The sequence below is a fragment of the Podarcis raffonei genome, chromosome 8, assembly GCF_027172205.1.
Source record: "Podarcis raffonei isolate rPodRaf1 chromosome 8, rPodRaf1.pri, whole genome shotgun sequence".
Classification (NCBI taxonomy): domain Eukaryota; kingdom Metazoa; phylum Chordata; class Lepidosauria; order Squamata; family Lacertidae; genus Podarcis; species Podarcis raffonei.
Window position 1 is genome coordinate 71916356 of NC_070609.1, and position 19304 is coordinate 71935659.

Here is a 19304-nt window from a genome sequence, read left to right on the forward strand (position 1 = left end):
GGGGAACCTGTGACCCTCCAGATGTTGATGGACTCCAGTTCCCATCACTTCCAGCCAGCACAGCCAATGGAATCAGGGATGGTGGGTGCTGGAGTCTAGCAACATCGGCAGGATCCGGACTGGCAATACCTCTCCTGCTCCTGAGCGGCGTTCCTGCTTGGTTGCCAGGGCGGGGATTAAGCTCGCTGAGTTGCTATCCCACGGACTACCGCCAGGGGGAGCAGCGGCAAATGGGGAAAGAAATGTAGGAACCTTTTTTGCGCCGGAACTTCCGGATGACCGGGAGGGACCGAGCTGCTCTGCCGGAAGTTACCCGTTCAAACAGCCCCCATCGTCGTGAAGGGATGGTAAGCCCTTGTGGATGGTAAGTTAAGATGAGCAGCGCTTCTTCTCTCCCTACACCCGGAAGTAGGGCAGATTGACTTTGATAGAAGCCGTGTATTCATTTTGGAGGCTACATTAGTGTGTTATCTATGGTAAGAGTGCTAATAAGAGTGGCTGTTAATACTGTATATACGGAACAGCTTTTAAGAGGCGGGGAGAGGCTACGTTGGGGTCCTATCTTATTAAGGGGTCGCCAGTGATACGTGGTTTATGGTAGCCTACGGTAGGGAGGGAGGGTCTAATTCTGGGGGGATTGACTGGGCAGTGGGGGACTCACCATCAGAAATGATGTTTCTGGGTGCGTTTCTGTATAGTAGTAGTAGTAGTATTTTTTTATTTATACCCTGCTCATCTGGCTGGGTTTCCCCAGCCACTCTGGGCGGCTCCCAACAGAATATTAAAAACAAAATAAAACATCAAACATTAAAAAGTTCCCTAAACATGTGACCTTTAACACATCTGCATAGGGAGGCTCCTTACACATCTCCAAAAAAGAAGGCAGAGAATGATATGTGTATCAAAATCCGCCTGCTAATTTTGAAAACAATTGCTGCAATTTAAACAGAGGTGCTATACATACATCGCAGTGGGTTGGGGAAGATTTTGGCCCTGTAACCTGCATGCCTGACTACTCGGTATGTTGTTCAGGTGCTTAACTTTTAACTTGGGACACAGGAAGTTGCTTTCTGCACAGTTGGTTCATTGTGCCATCTAGTCTACACCAACGGGCAGCCAGAAAGTTCTGAGTTTCAAACAGGGACACTGAGTCATCTCTTCCTAAAGATGGCAGGCATGCAAAGAAAATACTCCGCCACTGAGCTACAGCCCATGATTTCTGATGGCGTGTGGTTACGGGCACTGTATTTGAGGAAGGAGGGAACACAGTCCTATAACATTTAAAGGTTGTTTTTCCCTTTAAAAAATCTGTCTTGATTTCTGTTAGAGTGGTCCTCCAGTATGCTGCTACCACGACTGACGTCTCAGATAGCGAGGGCCTCTCGATTTGCAGGTAAGCGCAGCCATTCTTTGGGAATGTCGAGTAGATGCCATGCACCAGGTCAGACTATTTGCCCATCCAGACCAGTATAGTCTACCCTGGCTGGCAGAGGCTCTCCAGGGATTCGGACAGAGAGGGATTTTCACATCACTTTGCAGGACCTTCCTGCAGCCAATCAGAAGCTGTCATTTGGTTTTCAAATGTTTTGGAAGTCGGACATACTTCCGGAACGGTTTTCATTTAACTTTCAAGCTACAACTGCATCTTAATTATATACACAGCCTGTCATTATGTAAGCCATTTTGTTTCCATGAGGGCATTGAACCAACTTTCCCCTAACTTTATGTCCATCAGATGTTAGACTATCAACTCCCATCATCCCCAGCTAGCACTGCCAACAGTCAGAGATGATGGGAGCTGGAGTCCCAAAACCTCTGGAGTGTGTTATGTTGGACCCGGTCATCATGCCCTTTCTGGGACATTAAATGTTTCCTGCAGAATTTGTTTTGTTTAGTCATTTTTCTTTATTTAATATATTAACAAACTTTATATATCACTTGCTTGTAAGAGAACCTCAAAGCGGTTCACAAAAATATAACAAGAAATGTCAAAATTATTGATTAAAAATGGTTTTAAAAAGGCGTTTGAAAGCATTCGAAAGATTATTGAAATAGTAGCTGATGCGTTAATTTTTTAAAAAAATAATGAATGTTCACATATTTGCAAACTGTGCTTCCACACAGAACGCTTTCTGTCGAGATCAGCCATCTCGCTTCCGGTTCCTAGACTTGCAGCTTCCGCAAATTACAGCACACTTCCCTCAAACAGAAATGGAGCCCAACCCCAGCAGTCATACGCGTTGGACCCTGAGCTGGAAGAAATCCTGGTGCCAAGGAAGATGTCGATCTCCCCCCTTGAAAGCTGGCTGACGGTCCAGTATGTCCTCCCTAAAGGTGGAGGCGCCATCAATGTTTATGAGAAGCTAGGCTATGAACCCAACCATCAGTATGAGCTCCCCACATCTTCCCAGGGTACAGAGGCTGAGCATGACAGCGAAGAGGGGGGAGGCGAGCTGAACCGGGGCAAAATGGAATGCAAGAACGTTCTGAAGATCCGGAGAAGGAAGATGAACAGACACAAGTACAGGAAGCTGATGAAGCGGACAAAGTTCTTGCGGAAGAAGGTCAGGGAAGGTCGGCGCCGGAGGAAACAAGTGAGTGTGGGAAGGGAGGATTCTGGGAACTGGTCTGGCATAGTCTGTTTAGCTCAGGGATGGGGAACGTCAGACCTGGGTGCTGAAACGTAGCCCTCCAAGCATCTTTCTCTAGTGCTTTCACTAGGCTGCACCTCCTCTCTCTATGCCACACCTCGCACTGGCCCTGCTTCTCGCCCTGGAGTGTTTTTGCCTGGCCGGAATGTGTCCTTGAACTCTGATACAGCCTCTTGCTTATCTGGATGGAGGGTAGAAAGGTTTGCATGTGCGTATGGGAACTAGCCTACAGAATGAAGGCAAAATTCACATTTGTTGCTGTACCCGCTTTTGCTCCTGGCCCTGCCCAACACTGGCATGTGGCCCTTGGAAGGCTGCCCAGAGGGGAATGTGGCCCTTGGCCTGAATTTGTTCACACCTAACCACTTCCTGATTGCGCCCAGTCCCAAGGTTGAGCATTATCATAGAATCCTAGAATTGTAGAGTTGGAAATCACCACAAGGATCAGCTGGTCTAACCCCCTGCAAGGCATGAATCTTTTGCACAACTTGGTGCTCAAAGCCATGACCCTGAGATTAAGAGTCTCATGCTCTAGTGACTGAGCTATTTCCCACTATAGTGCAAATAGATGTGTCAGAAGTGGGATATGAACCTATGCCTCTTTCTGTTCCTGTGTGATACTGGTTCTTCACACCATACCCCTTATCCAGTTGTCCATTTCTTATAGACCACCTGTTTCAGTTTTGATTTCTACTCGTCATTTTCTTGACCCACACGTAATTCTGCAATTTCTAGTTCTGCGCATTAATGGACTGCATTACTGCCATCCAGGACTTGCTGCCCCAAAGTACACAATATCCTAGGGGAGATGTCACTAGATCTTGGTTTTTTATGTCTTGTTTTTACAGAAAAGGTTTGAACGAGATCTGGAACGTGTCTGGAGGAGAGCTGGACTGAGGAAGGCTCCTGAGGCATGGACGGCACCCAAGATATATCTCAAGAATGTGAAGTCCGATTGACGTCGCCATGAGGTTTTTTGTTTTTTTTTTAATTAAACAATATTTAAAGCAGAGGGGCAATTTCTTACTTATTTATTCATTTGTTGTTTTTATATATCTTCCTACTACCAAGACACACAAGGCGGTTTACAATTTAAAGCATTAAGATAAATGATATAACATATAAAAGCGGGATGGGGGTAGTCTTGTAGCCTTATGAGGCTTTGCCCTCGGGTGGGAAAAATATTGCGCCCAGGAAAGGGAAAATGGAAGTCAACAGACACTCAAGGAAATGTTTCGGAGAAAAAGCTTTATTTCTACCATCCATGAACTGGTAGAAGGAGCAAGTGTGATAGTTCACAAACAAGCACGAGTTCACAGTCATTTGCACAGAGTATATATTCCCCTTCCAGTTCCCTCCCCTTTCTCCTCCTTCTCCGAAGTCCTGCCCCATGTGTTTCCTGAGCATGTACAGAAAGCTCCTGTCCTGGACTCTTCCCAGGAAAGGGGGGGGTGAGAAGCCAAGGGGTTTCAGAGTGTTCAAGATATGTTTCTTTCTCTTGCTCTGGCATCGCTCCCGGAAAGAAAAGTTGCAATCTGGTTAACAAGGCCAACTAGCCTGAGAAATGAAAAAAACATTGTTCTATTCAGCTACCTTTGTTACAGCAGAGTGAAATGCTTCTGATGCTTAGCTAATGCCTTTTAGCTGCTGAGAAAATGATTTTGAAAAGCTTAAAGAAGCTTTGAGCCTGCTTTTGGGGGGGGGTGACTTCAGGCCTAGGTGGGGTCACCTGTCCTCACCTCCTTCAGTCTGACTAGAGCAGGCCCTGTTGTCTGTTGTCCCTTTGCATTCTTTCCCCTCCTCATAGGGCAAGATGTGTCCCCTGTGATGGGGGGAATGGGACAGTCTGAATGGAGTAGGCTGTTTTTTCCAGAATCGGTGAAGAAATCTAGGTGGGATTGGGCAATTGGCGTGTCCACCCAACATCTGCAAATGAATAAAATAACAACTCTGGAACGGGGCAATCTGTGACCTTGAACAGAAGCACTTCCACACAGCAGCATTTTGTTGGAGGGCCCCACCTGTGTATGCAAATACAGTGGTACCTCGGTTCTCGAACATAATCCATTCCGGAAGACCGTTCAACTTCCGAAATGTTCGAAAACCAAGATGCAAAGGGCTGTCTCCAATTTCAATTGAGAAAACTGAAAAACACACAGCGGAAGCTGTTTGACTTCTGAGGCATGTTCGAAAAAGGAAGCATTTACTTCCAGGTTTTTGGCATTCAGGTTTTGAAATGTTCGTCAGCAAAGATGTTCGAGAACCGAGGTACCACTGTACCACACATGTTCTCAAAGTGTGGATCCTTAGATAGAAGAGGGATGCTGTCAGAAGGCTTTGGGATCCTCCAAAGTTTGCAGAAGTACAAGAAATATTAAGGGAAAAGCCTATGGTGGGAAGGGGACAGCCCAAAAGAGCCTGACGAGGACGGAGCGTGTTCTGTCAGCACAGAAAGCTGGTGGGATGGATGGAACAGGAATAAAATGGAGGAGGGTGAACGGAATGGAGTATGCTGGAAGAGAGCATGGCTGGCTGGCTGTGCATCACACCGCAACATTTTGTAACAAACCCCAATGCATTTCTACATTATAAATTAGTCTTTTAAAAAAATCTGATTTCTGTTTACCATGGGACCTGCCTCTCCCTGGCAGTGGGGGCCTCAACCCATGGTTGTACTGGAAGCCTGCCACCCTCACCCCAGAAGGAGCATTCATGGTAAGTATCCAACACACATTTGTATTGAAAGCTGCCGACTCAGTGTCCTGCTCCTGCATTTTTAAAGTTCATGTGTGAAAGGTGGAAATGAAGCATAAAACCCCATGTTTAGCAACAGGTTTCATTACTTAGGAACTTCTTAGTTTAGAAAAATGGTGAGTAAGATGGGGGATGTGATAGACAACTATAAACTTGTGGTCTCTCCAGATGTTGCTGGAGTCCCAACTCCCACCATCCCCAGCCAGTGACATTTGGTGTCACTGTGGAGAAGTTTTTCTGTGGGAGAAGTTAAAGAGTCCTTCCCCTTCTGCGGCTGACACGATTGGTGAGTTTTGGCAAGGGAGCGCCCCTCTGTCTAGTGAGGTTTTTCCCGCTCTTTTTGCCCTATAGCAGAAGAGGATTTTCCCGCTCTTTTTGTCCTGTGGCCAATAGGCAAGCAGGACCAGAAGGTTTCTGCTTGTGGAGCTGCCTCTCTGATCTAATAAGCCCTGATTTTGCTGGTATGGGGAAGCATTTCTAGTGGCAACAGCCGCAGTTTAGATAAATAAGGATTACCTCAGGAGTTCACGAAGATTTGAAAAGTCTTCATCCACATAAGGGGCAGCCCTGTAGTATATATATTTGGGAGCATTCCCTAGAGGCAACAATTAAAGAAAACCCCAGTTAGATCTTCCAAATGGCTACAGTTAAAAAAATAAATTACCTCATGAATCCTTGAGAAGTTTTTAAGGGTTCCCTTTGAGCAGAGGTGAGGAGCCTTAGGCCCGCCAGATGTTGATGGGATCACAGCACCCCATCATGCCCTACCATTGAACATGCTAGCTGTGACTGAGGGGGTTTTTTGTGTTTTTTTTTTGAGGCAGATTCTGCCACAGATTCAGCACCTTTTTTTAAAAAAATACAAAATATTTATTTGGTTTTTCATATTAAAGTTTTACAATCACATGTCCAACATATAACATAAAAACAAGATTCCAAAGAATCTCTTGGACTTCCATTCTCCCCTTTGTGGGTCCTATTGTTAATCATTCCCTCCTGGTTCTTTTATAATCAAATCTTTTACATCTCCGTTATGTCCAAAATCCACTGTTAGATTCCAATCCTACTAACAATTTTAACTGTTTACAATGGTTTTTAAGATAAATTACAAATTTCCCCCATTCCTTATTAAAATTTTGGTTCTCCTGATTTCTGATTCTTCTGATCGTTTTAGCCATTTCGGAATAATCCATCAACTTCATCTGCCATTCTTCTCTGGAAGGGAGTATATCTTCTTTCCATCTCCGGGCCAATCCCTTGCGATTTTGGCAGCTAGAATTCCTAAAAGAAAAGCTTTGGTTTTTTTTTTTTAAAGTTATTTAAAAAATATTTAAAATAACAGATTCTGCGTTTTTGTTCCAGAGGATGGCCCGTTAAGTTTTGTGCTACGGCTAGATGATTTTGGGACAGCCACCCTCCTAACTAACCTCCACTGGGTCGTTGGAAAGATAAAATGGGGTAAACTCTGTGCAAAGCTGTACCCAAACCCTGACCTCCTTAGAGCACAGGTAGCTTACAAAGCTGAATGAAGTGTCCCAGAGCTAAGCCAAGTGACCTTAGCAAGTAATTAGCAAAGTATTTGCCGCCTTGCAACACACAAAGAGAAGTGGGGTTAGAAGTCCAGGAGAATTCAGGTATACTGGGCCGAAGCCATTTAGGGCTTTAAAGGTCAGCACCAACACTTTGAATTGTGCTCAGAAATGTACTGGGAGCCAATATAGGTCTTTCAGGTTTGTTGTTTGCAAACCAGGGTGGTGAGGCTGAGTAGGGAGAAAATCCATGCATTCGTTTTGCTTTTAACTTTTTATGGTTTTGTTGTCTGGTTTTGTGTTTTTTCTATTGTTGCCAACCGATGTAACATTTTTTAAAATTATCATACAGCAGTATGCACATTTTTAGAAATAAAATGAAATAAATAATTGCTCAGATCAAAGGCACTTCTGAGCTTCCAGATGCTGCTGGAATATAATTCCCCACATCCCTGACGACTAGCCAGCAATATAAGGAAGGGCTTAGCTTGAGCAGCAGAGGGAGACAAAGTCCAAGGAACCCAACAGCAGATAATCTGGAAGTTGCCTTCGAAGAGATCCTCTAGACCACGGGTGTCAGACACAAGGCCCGCGGGCCGAATCCGGCCCGCGAGACCTCGTCATGTGGCCCGTGTAGCCTGGTCTATATATATCTGTGAGGGAAGCTTGGGCTGCGGCGCGTGCGCAGGGCGCCTCGGGTCCCTTCTGCGCAGGCGCAGACCTCCCCCTCCTCCAGCTACCTAGCCGAGACTTATTTGACACGGCGAGGGCGGGGTTGGATATGGGAGGCTGCCGCCGCTGCTCTCAATTTCTTTTCGGGCTCGCCGGGGTGAAATAAGTCCCGGCGGGAGCGCAGCGCGCCTGCGCAAGGTGGAACGCGGAGAAGGGCAGAGCCGGCTTCGCGCGCGTTGGAGAGAGGGAGACTGAGAGCGCGCTTGTGTTTCAGGAGCGCGCCCTGTGAATACTCGGGGCAGCGTGCTTTTGCTTTGCTTTCCTTTATTTATTTCTTTAGGCGCGTTTCCGCGCTGCCCAATGAACAGCATCCTCTGCCTCTGGAGATTCGCGATTCAAAAGCAAATAACGTCAGGTGTGGCTTCCGCAGGGTGCGTGTTGCAAAAATTTATATAAGGAAAAAAAGCTGATAAGGAATTGGTTTATATTGGTTTATATATGGGAAAAAAGCTGATAAGGAATTGGTTTATTTCATGCAATTTTTTCCTCAATGTTATTACAGGGTCCGGCCATCAGTTCCCGCCCTCCTCAAAGGTTTAGGGTAGGTAGCAAAGGGGAAAAAATCCAAACAAATGCTCGATTAAAATTTGGGGAATGAGAAAAATTAAAACCTGCACATCTTGTGTAACTTAAACACCAAGCCAAACAGGAAACAATTTTTATATTCATATATGTATTCAAATGAAATCAAGGTGTAGTGTTCCATGAGCCAGATGCTCTGCATTACTTAATCCAGCTGTTAAAGGTGTCATGGGCTTTGAAGACACTCGAACTGGCCCTTTGAGGGTGACCAAACTGCTGATGCGGCCCCCGATGAATTTGAATTTGACACCCCTGCTCTAGACAGCAGGTTTATTGAGCATTTATCATGATTTGCTTTGTAGGCTAGAGTACAAGCCCTTCAAGGCTCTTGTTAATTTCTGATGTGATTCAGTTGCATACTGGCAAATTCAGGCACATAATTATGATGTGGAAATGGTGTACAGATGTTTGAAGCCTGCGTTTTTCATTTGATGAGGCTGAAGAGAGGGGTTAAAAATATTTGCTGTAGTGTTGTCGTGAGAAAGCTGAACAAATGTGCTTTGAATAGTTGCAGAATATGAAGATGATAAAGACTGGCAACAAGCCTAGAACAGTGCATGCCTCTCAACCATCCCGATAAAACCGGGACATCCCTTTTTTCACACGAGCGCACAACAGCCATTTTAGGTGCCATTATCTGGCTGCAATCTCGCAAGGCACCCCAAAACACATGGTTTTTGGGACTGTGCCCGAAAAAGCACTTTTTCAGGGCCATGATCTTCTGTGGATCACATGAGTCACATGGAAATGCAGCCCTGGAAGGTGGAGTCTTGGTTTTTCAACGCATCATGTTGGAGGGTGTGCAGTGTTTGAGAATTATTATTATTTTTTTGCAACAATGAAAAAGAAAATGAATGAATGATGAATGTACAGGGCCTTGGGTCTGGAGAAGAACAACTATGAAACCAGAAGGATAGGTTAAGGTGGTGTGGTAAATCAACCCAGAATTTCCCTTCTAAAAGTCTACTTTCACTAGAGGTTTTGGATATTCCTTTGTGTGCTTGTGTAAGTATGACTTGAAAGTAGGGGCTGCTGTCTCTGCTCGCCAACCTCTGTTGGCCACGTGGACTGCACCATGACAACACCTTACATTTTTATGTATATAAGAAGACTAGTGAAGCGCCCTGAGATCTTGTGATGAAGGGCAGTGTATAAATTTAATAAATAAAAATAAATAGTGTAAAATTGACACATTGTCAAAGTAGTGATAAAAAGTAAAAGAGTGAAATGGTTTGGATTTTTTCTCTCTATATAAATATTCTTGCTATATATTTCTGGCTATTGGTTATGATCACTCACTGACAATGCTCGCACAACAAACCTGCTTCTTCCAAAGATTGAACTTTTTGTGATAAGGAAAGTGATGAGAAAATGCGTGGTAGAGAGTTGTTTAATCTCCAAATAATAGAATAAAAAAATTACAGAGTTGGAATGGACCCTAAGGGTCAAGATGAATGCTAAAAACAGGTCTTCTGGAAGCACCCTTAGTCTAGTCCTTATTGAGCATTAGTTCTGATTGGTTCATGGGGCAGTTATATGACTTGGAACTCAGCTACATTAGTAAAGAAACAACTTGAATGTATTATAAACATGCAACACCAGATGGCGCCAGACAGCAGAAAGTTTTTCTACGCGAATTTCCAAAGGGTTTCCCCCCCTTTTGTTATAACGATTAATTTCTGACTTATTTATATCATTCCCCCCCCTGTGTGTAGATCCACCCAGTGAGCATTGGTGCAGCATGCACCTTTATTGTCTACATTGTAGACAATACTGAGCTAGATGGAGGGCACCAGGGTGGTGAAGGCTTGCCAGCACAAATGTTGAATCTCATGCACAAGTGTCTGCATAGGAGGGAGTGTGTATGCAAAGCAATCACAGGAAGGTTTTATGGGGTACATTGAGAGCTTCCTTCCTTCTCCATTACCTGGCATGAGAATCCCAAGCAAGAATGGAGAACATCTCTAAATGCTGGAGTTAACTAGTAAAAGCAGGGGTCAGCAGACTTTTTCAGCAGGGGGCTGGTCCACTGTCCCTTACTGTCCCTGACAGTGGGGGGCCGGACTATTTTTTTTGGGGGGGGGAATGAACAAATTCCTATGCCCCACAAATAACCCAGAGATGCATTTTAAATAACAGGACACATTCTACTCATGTAAAAACACTGATTCCCAGACCGTCCATGGGCCGGATTTAGAAGGCGATTGGGCCAGATCCGGGCCTTAGTTTGCCAACCCATGAGTAAAAGGGACCTTAATGGGAGTTGTAATCCAGAACACCTGAAGCACACCGGGTTACGTACAACTTCCATTATATAGCTGTGCTGATTCGGGCAAATGGGAGATGTAGTCCAAAACAGCAAGTGCTCAAGAGGAGAGTTGTGAAAATGCCTTGGTGCTCTTTTCACTGCGGAGGAGATGGCCCAGAAGCCCTTTCTCTTCATCTTGGCATTTTTATAGGGCTGGGAAGCTTTAGCCAAAGCAAGCAAGCAAACAAACAAACCTTCCTGCCATGGACTAAGGCAAACATAGGGAATCTGTGGCTCTGCAGATGCTGTTGACCTGAATCTCCCATTATTTCTGACCATTGGCCATGCTGGCTGGGGCTGATGGGATTTGGAATCTTAATAACATGGCTAAACTATATTTCCCATTACTTCTGACCCATGGGGCTTGCTCACTGTATCATGACGGGAGCCAGAATCCAACAACATGATGAAATTACAACTCTCACCATCCCTGGCTGGGACTGATGGGAGCTGCAGTCTAGCAACATGCTTCAACCTCAACTCCCAGAATTCCTGACCATGGGCCACACTGGCTGGCTCTGATGGGACATCAACGCCTGGAGGCCCACAGGACCCTCAGCCCTGCACTTGGGCAAATCAGCAACTGTGATCCAGGGACAACTGTGGAAAAACTGACGTGTAGCAAGAGGCTTTTCCTACCACCCCTTGCCTCACCTGCTTTTGCATGCCAGTTTTCCTTGCCGTTTCGCTCCCCCACTTTTTACAAGCACCTGGCATACAAAGCAGCCTTTCAAAAAGGAAGCAGACAGGTTTGCTCTCCTGCTGCGGATCAGCCGGCTTTTTCGTCTGGAGCGCCCCAGGAGCCCCAGATGCCCTATGTTCTATTAACGGGAACAAAAGGGGCCTTTACAGTTGTGAGCTAAAAGAACTGTTTTTAAAATAAAGCCAACCCAATGCTGGCTTTTTACCTTTTAGCTCTCTGAACAGTGGGGCAGCTAGGCTGTTCTTGAATTTGAACCATCCATTGTTGGAGCCATGATGAAAATTAATATTATTAATGCTATTGTAGCAGCAGCAGCAGCAATAATATGGTATTAGTACTACTACAACTTAGCACAGCTAAACACATTATACTGACCAATGATTTCAGGGTTACCAGGAACTAGAACTGGGCGTAAGAGATGATATTGCTAAAACAATATCAGTGTCCAGGCTGAACGATGGGCATGGACACGCTCCTAAAGGTATATAGGGATGAAGCCGTGACTGACAGTGACTCTCCAGGATATCAGACAGGGGATTGAACCTTAGACATTCTCTGTGCCAGACAGATGCTGTACCACTGAGCTTATGGCACTTTCCCAGTGCAGCCATACTGAGGGAATTAATATTACCACCGAAAGTGGGGTGATGGGGCCTGTACGGTGACTAAAGTCCAAAGCCTAATATTACCTGACTCCACCGGTGAGGCAATTCCTCACAGCTTGTAACTCTCTATTTTCTCAGGAACATGTGTGTCCAGCCCATTCCATGGGGGAAAAACTGCTTAAAGTTCTCACCAAGAGGTTGCAATGTGAGTGGGACAGAGGGCTAAGCTTTTGCAGCTGGGGAATAGTCTGACTAAAGAGGGAAAGTCATGGATGATGATGTGAGTGTGTTTGGGTTGGGCTGGAGCGTAATCAAAAAGTGAGGACACCCTGCAAATATATAGATGTGGTGACTGGGCTTCTCGCATCCAAGAATGATCAGCTCCTTAACTCTGAGTCAAATCCATTTCCCTTCCAGCCCGTGTGAGGTCACCCCAGCAAGGCTACCCTAAGCCGGCTGGAGACATTTTGCTGTCTGAGGCAGAGCAGCAAATAGTGCCTCTTGTAGCATTCCAACAGACTTAGCTTTGAAGCGGAGGTCAGGAACCTTTCTCAGCCCAAGGGCCGAATTCCCTTCTGGACCACCTTCTGAGGGCCACATGCCAGTGGTGGGTGCAGGGCAATGGTTGTGAATTTCCCCTTTGCATAGTAGGCTAGTTTCTGCACACACACTCACACACCCCTCTTAATCTTCCATCCAGACCAGCAAGAAGCATTATTACAGTTGGAGGACCGATTCCAGCCAGACAAATAAATTATGGGTGTGACGTAGGGCCAGTGAAATGTGTGGCCCTCCAGAGCTCTTTATATAGCCCTTGGAACGCTTTCCAGGCCACAGCCCTCACTGGCCCGGCTTCACAGCCTCCTTGAGTGATTTTTGCCTCGAACTCCAGTAATGCCTCTCACTTGTCTGGATGGGGGGTAGATAGGGGTATTTCATCTTTCCTGACTCTTCCAACCTTCAGCTTAACTGGATGTCCCGACTTCTAATATTATGAGGAAGGAAGGAGATTTATCTTCAAGGTTAATTTCAATTAGGGTGCATTGCTCACATTCATGCCACACTTTGAAGCACTCTTGTGCCACTTTTAAGGTCTTGGGAGCTGTTGTTTGTTAAAGATGATGAGAAAACTATGGGTCTGCGAGAGGTCTTCCAACAGCCCTTAACAATCTAGGGTTCTTTGAGAGAAGCCATGATTGTTAGTGGTGCAAGAGGGCTTCAGATGCTTGGTGTGGATGTGATCACTGTGTAGTAATTCTGAGTTGAAATGTTATCGTTCAGATTTCTCCTTGTTATCATTCTCCTTTAGCTCAGCAACTCCAGATGTGAGAAACTGGCCATTCTCTGTCTCCATGCATCTAAATTTGGCAGTGGGATGGTCTTCTACCAACCAAAGCATACTTTGCACAGCCTTTTTCTTAACCTAAAAAAGCTCCTCTTTTTATAAAGCCTGAAGCGGCTTGGAAATTCCAGGCAAGTGTTAAGAAACAATTTTGGTGTGCCGCCATCAGGAGAAATAATACAGGCCCTCTTGCTCCCTGTAGAGTTTTTCTGTCCTCCTGCATTTCTGGGACTCAGTTGGGCCATGATTATGGGCGGGTTTGGAAGGTGGGGTACAATTATGGGAGGGAATAAATGCTCTTCTTCAAAAGGTTGCAGCAACCCTAGTGTGGTTTGTGGGTGGAGTGGGTGGGGATGGCGCAGTTAAAAGTGTGAGGGCTTTAGGTTAGCGAAGTCGCATCTTTCCACCCTGCCACATGGCTATCTTCATCTGTGTACACACCATACATTTAAAGCAAACATCCCAGAATCCTGGGAACTGTAGTTTACCCTTCACAGAGCTACAATTTCCCAGCAGCCTGAACACTACATCCCCCTTTGCCTCTGGCCCCACCCAACACTGGGATGTGGCCCCTGGAACATTGTCCAGAACAGAATTTGGTCTTTGGACCGAAAAATAGTTCCCTACCCTCTGTTTTAAACATAGTTTTCTCATTTGCCTGGCTCTTCTGGGAGATTGTCTCTTTCGCTGACCAGCACAGATGAGTAACAGAGCAAGGAATGTCACTTTCTGGCTTTTTGTACTGAGTGTTCGAGAGCGAGTAGACTGGGCAAGGACTCTTGGTACTGATTTGATCTCTTTGTTATTTCCTCCCAGTCCTCTGTCTGTGATCCATCCAGGACGGAGGAGTTGGAGGAACGTTTTTCTGCACAATCGTTAAGGATAGGAACATAGGAAGCTGCCTTCTACCAAATCAAACCATTCAGCGTTGTCTGCACTTACTGGCAGCGACTCTCCAGGGCTTCAGATAGGGTTTCTGCCCAGCCTCACCTGGAAATAACATGTGAAATAGATGCTCTTAAGAAGCACGACAGCATCTTAAAAAGCAGAGACATCACCTTGCCAACAAAGGTCCTATAGTTCAAGCTATGGTTTTCCCAGTCATGATGTATGGAAGTGAGAGCGGGACCATCAAGAAGGCTGATCGCCGAAGAATTGATGCTTTTGAATTATGGTGCTGGAGGAGACTCTTGAGAGTCCCATGGACTGCAAGAAGATCAAACCTCTCCATTCTGAAGGAAATCAGCCCTGAGTGCTAACTGGAAGGACAGATCCGGAAGCTGAGACTCCAATACTTGGCCATGTTATGAGAAGAGAAGACTCCCTGGAAAAGACCCAGATGTTGGGAAAGGTGGAGGGCACAAGGAGAAGGGGACGACAGAGGACGAGATGGTTGGACACTGTTCTCAAAGCTACCAGCATGAGTTTGACCAAACTGCGGGAGGCAGTGGAAGACAGGAGAGCCTGGTGTGCTCTGGTCCATGGGGTCACGAAGAATCGGACACTACTCAATGACTAAACAACAACAAGAAGCACGAAGATAGCTCAGTCAGTAGAGCATGAGACTCTTAATCTCAGGGTTGTGGGTTTGAGCCCCACATTGGGCAAAATATTCCTGCAGTGCAGTGGGTTAGACCAAATGACCCTTGTGGTCCCTTCCAACTCTACAACTCTGTGATTTCTCTTCTATTGAGCTGTAGCTTCTCTCAACAGTTACCACCTTAGGCTCCTCCAGGCAACCTGTTTATTAAGCATTCCTCCTGGGTTTGTTACTGGGTAACAGGTTCCTTGTACAAATCTCACATGGAGCTTAGATGGTCCATCTAGTCCATCATCCTTTTCTCACAGCAGCCAAGCAGGACCTGAGCACAATAAACCCTTCTGTGGTTTCCAGCAACTGGTATGGAGGCACTGTGGTATGTGTATTGCCGATCAGAAGGTCGACAGTTCAAATCCCCGTGATGGGGTGAGCTCCCGTTGCTCTGTCCCAGCTCCTGCCAACCTAGCAGTTCGAAAGCATGCCAGTGCAAGTAGATCAATAGGTACCGCTGCGGCAGGAAGGTAAACGGTGTTTCCATGCACTCTGGCTTCCGTCACAGTGTTCCGTTGTGCCAGAAGCGGTTTAGTCATGCTGGCCACATGACCTGGAAAGCTGTCTGTGGACAAATGCCAGCTCCCTTGGCCTGAAGTGAGATGAGCGCTGCAATCCCATAGTTGCCTTTGACTGGACTTATCGTAACTACCCATGGGTCCTTTACCTTATGGAGAAGCAATACTGCCTCTAACTGTGGAGCTAGTAATCACCCTCCTATTTGAGGATGAAATATTTGTCTAATAAGGGGTGTTCCTTCTACTCATAAAAACAAATGTCCTTTGGCAGTGGTTGTCGGTGTGTGTGTGTGTGTTTGTTTGTGTGTGAGAGAGACCATACTTTGGTTTAATGTGGATTGTGAACCTTGTCTGTGCAGCATTCTCCTTGAAACTCCTGCTCTCCGACACTTTCTCCTTCCTAAAAGCAGAGAATCCCAATGCCACTGATGTAGCTCTCATATTCGGATTCTCAAAGCTCGAAGCCCAAAGGGTTCACATTATGGAGAGGTATGGACGGGCCCTTGGCTTTAAATTAAACAGCATTTCTTGCAAATGGTATGCGACCGAAATATAGTAAAGCAAATGCCAAACTCCCCTGCTGTAACTTTCCTCCCAGCTGTTTTTGAAAAGGTTATATAACAGTATAGGTTTTTATAGCAGTCACCAACCAGGCATTTTTCTTTATATCTTTTTAATTTTATGCACCCACACAAGTGTGTGTGGGGAAGGGGAGAGACAATTTCCTAAGTTAATGTCTGGATATAACTCCTTTCTTTTAGAAGTGTTTTTAAAATTGCTTTCCTGGGCAAGTCTTCTGTTTTTCTAACTGGTTCCTATTAATGGTTTTGTTATGAATTCCAGGAATTCATAAAGAGGATGCTTGCCAAAAGGGGGAGAAGAGCGAATTTTGAGTGTGCTGTTCCATCCCAAGGTGTATAAATGAAAATGACTATCTGGACTGTGGAATCAATTGATGGGGGATAATAAACAATAGTTAAGCAGCATTCAGGGCTGCAAGATCTCATGACTGTGCCAGTATTTTCTGCCAGGGGGGATTCAAGAGCATGCCAGAACTTTAGGTTTGCACGGTTAAAGTAGATTAAAGTGACTTCCTGCCCCAGCACAACAATTCCACTTTTTTTTTTAAAGGACTTTATGCTGTTGTGGAAGTCATGGGGAAATGTACTGGGGCCAGAGACAAGAGCATAGAAGGCAAATTTTACCCTTCTTCAGTAAGTTAGTTTCTGCACACACTCAGACACCCCCTCTGTCTCCCAGCCAAGTAAGTAGGAAGTGTTATCAGAGTTCAAGGACACATTCTGCAATAACACTCCAGGAGGATGTGAAGCTGGGGCTGGTGAACGGTGTTGTATGTCCTGGGGGGAGTTCTGAGGGCCAGATGAAGAGGCCCAGAGGGCCACATCTCAGTTCCTCTTCCCTTCTATGTACTTATGTATAAATATGGCTCCACTAGCCAGTCTATGGCTCTGACTTCTCAGTAGGCATACGTACATCTGCATTGTTGGTTCTGCCATGGGGAGGCTTCCATGCTCATTTGTGCAGGGCTAATCAGGGGCTGTAGTAGATGGTAATTAGAACACAGAAAGTACTCTGTAACACGGTGTCCATCAGGGATTCCAGGCCTGGTGAAGTCATGGGAATAATAGAGGGTTGCAACTTGCAAGCCTGTAATTGTGGCTACATGTCATTTTGCCTTTGCCGCTCAAGGAACCAGGTCCCCCCAGTTTTCTGGACTGTGTCAGCCCTGCTAGCTGGATTCAATTTAAGATGTTGCTTGATGGCATGTGACACCAGCAAGCAGTCCTAAGATTTGCTCCGACTGTCCCTATGGTCTGATATCTGGTGAAGGATTCCCTCTGTTTTGGGCCTTGAGAGTGCAGGACTTCACCCAAATAATCCTGGGAACTGTAGCTTGTTATGAACACTGGAAGCTGTTGTTGTTGTTTAGTCGTTTAGTCATGTCCAACTCTTCGTGACCCCATGGACCAGAGCACACCAGGCACTCCTGTCTTCCACTGCCTCCTGCAGTTTGGTCAAACTCATGCTGGTAGCTTCAAGAACACTGTCCAATCATCTCGTCCTCTGTCATCCCCTTCTCCTTGTGCCCTCCATCTTTCCCAACATCAGGGTCTTTTCCAGGGAGTCTTCTCTTCTCATGAGGTGGCCAAAGTATTGGAGCCTCAGCTTCAGGATCTGTCCTTCCAGTGAGTACTCAGGGCTGATTTCCTTCAGAATGGATAGGTTTGATCTTCTTGCAGTCCATGGGACTCTCAAGAGTCTCCTACAGCACCATAATTCAAAAGCATCAATTCTTCGGCGATCAGCCTTCTTGATGGTCCAGCTCTCACTTCCATACATCACTACTGGGAAAACCATAGCTTTAACTATACGGACCTTTGTTGGCAAGGTGATGTCTCTGCTTTTTAAGACACTGTCTAGGTTTGCCATTGCCCTTCTCCGAAGGAGCAGGCATCTTTTAATTTCGTGGCTGCTGTCACCATCTGCAGTGATCATGGAGCCCAAGAAAGTAAAATCTCTCACTCTGGGTAAATTACATTTTCCAAGATTATTAGGGAGGGAGCAAGCAGCCTTCGACATGGTCGATCATGAACTCCTGGACCACCGCCTTGCCGACGTGGGGATCCAGGGCACAGTCCTTCAGTGGCTGCGCTCGTTTTTCTCTGGTCGGGGACAGAGGGTGGCACTTGGGGGGGAATTGTCATCGCGCCACTCCTTGGTGTGTGGAGTGCCTCAGGGTGCGATACTCTCCCAGATGCTTTTCAACATCTTTATGCGCCCCCTCGCCCAGCTTGTCCGGAGTTTTGGGCTGGGTTGCCATCAGTATGCCAATGACACCCAACTCTATCTGTTGATGGATGGCCATCCTGACTCGGCCCCAGACACACTGACCAGATGTCTGGAAGCTGTGGCTGGATGGTTACGTGGGAGCCGGTTGAAGTTAAATCCTTCGAAGACAGAGGTCCTCTGGCTGGGACGGGACGATATGGGATTGAGGGGGCAACTCCCATCTCTTGCGGGGGTGCAATTAGTGCCAGCACTGTCCATTAAGAGTTTGGGTGTAATCTTCGATACCTCCCTCTCTATGGAGGCGCAGATTACAGCTATAACAAAGGCGGCATTTTTTCATCTCCGCCAAGCTCAGCAGTTGGCCCCTTATCTCTCTCGCCCTGACCTAGCCACTGTGATCCACGCGACGGTCACCTCCAGACTGGATTATTGTAACTCGCTCTACGTGGGGCTGCCCTTGAGACTGACCCAGAAACTCCAGCGGGTGCAGAATGCCGCGGCGAGACTCCTTATGGGGTCTTCGCTGCAAGACCACATTCATCCGATACTATACCAGCTGCACTGGCTCCTGGTGGAGTACAGGATCAGGTTTAAGGTGCTGGTTTTAACCTTTAAAGCCCTATACGGCCTAGGACCCTCGTACCTACGGGACCGCCTCTCCTGGTATGCCCCACAGAGAAACCTACGGTCTGCAAATAAAAACATCCTGAAGGTCCCAGGCCTCAGAGAGGTTAGGCTGGCCTCAACTAGAGCCAGGGCCTTCTCGGCTGCGGCTCCAATCTGGTGGAACGCTCTGTCACAAGAGACTAGGGCCCTGCGGGACCTGACATCTTTCCGCAGGGCCTGCAAGACAGAGTTGTTCCACCAGGCCTTTGGTCAGGGCGCAGCCTGACTCCCTCCTCTGTCAACCTGCACAGAATTTTGCTTAATGGTTGCCATCAACTTGATTTTAATTAATTTTTATAATGAAATATTTTTAGAATGTTGGATTATTTGATTGTTGTTAGCCGCCCTGAGCCCGGCTTCGGCTGGGGAGGGCAGGATATAAATAAATTTTATTATTATTATTATTATTATTATTATTATTATTATTATTAAGATTCTCAGCTTTCATTGTACAGTGCATATACAGCCTTGTTTTGCCTTTTCCAGAAATGTTGGCATTCTAGAAGTTAACC

At 46.1% G+C, this 19304-nt stretch overlaps 1 protein-coding gene across 2 annotated transcripts; it reads left to right on the plus strand.

Moving 5' to 3' along the window:
* Positions 1–207: 207 nt before the first annotated feature.
* On the plus strand, positions 208–3663 carry AURKAIP1 (aurora kinase A interacting protein 1). 2 transcript variants are annotated; one of them, XM_053400756.1, is made up of 4 exons: positions 208–476; positions 1328–1393; positions 2125–2594; positions 3500–3663. In XM_053400756.1, exons 2-4 carry the CDS (start codon positions 1342–1344, stop codon positions 3608–3610), a joined length of 633 nt encoding a protein of 210 aa, XP_053256731.1. In that variant the 5' UTR covers positions 208–476; positions 1328–1341; the 3' UTR covers positions 3611–3663. The 2 variants fall into 2 exon arrangements, with proteins under 2 accessions (XP_053256731.1, XP_053256730.1); XM_053400755.1 differs by having other exon boundaries at positions 209–364.
* Positions 3664–19304: the final 15641 nt, after the last annotated feature.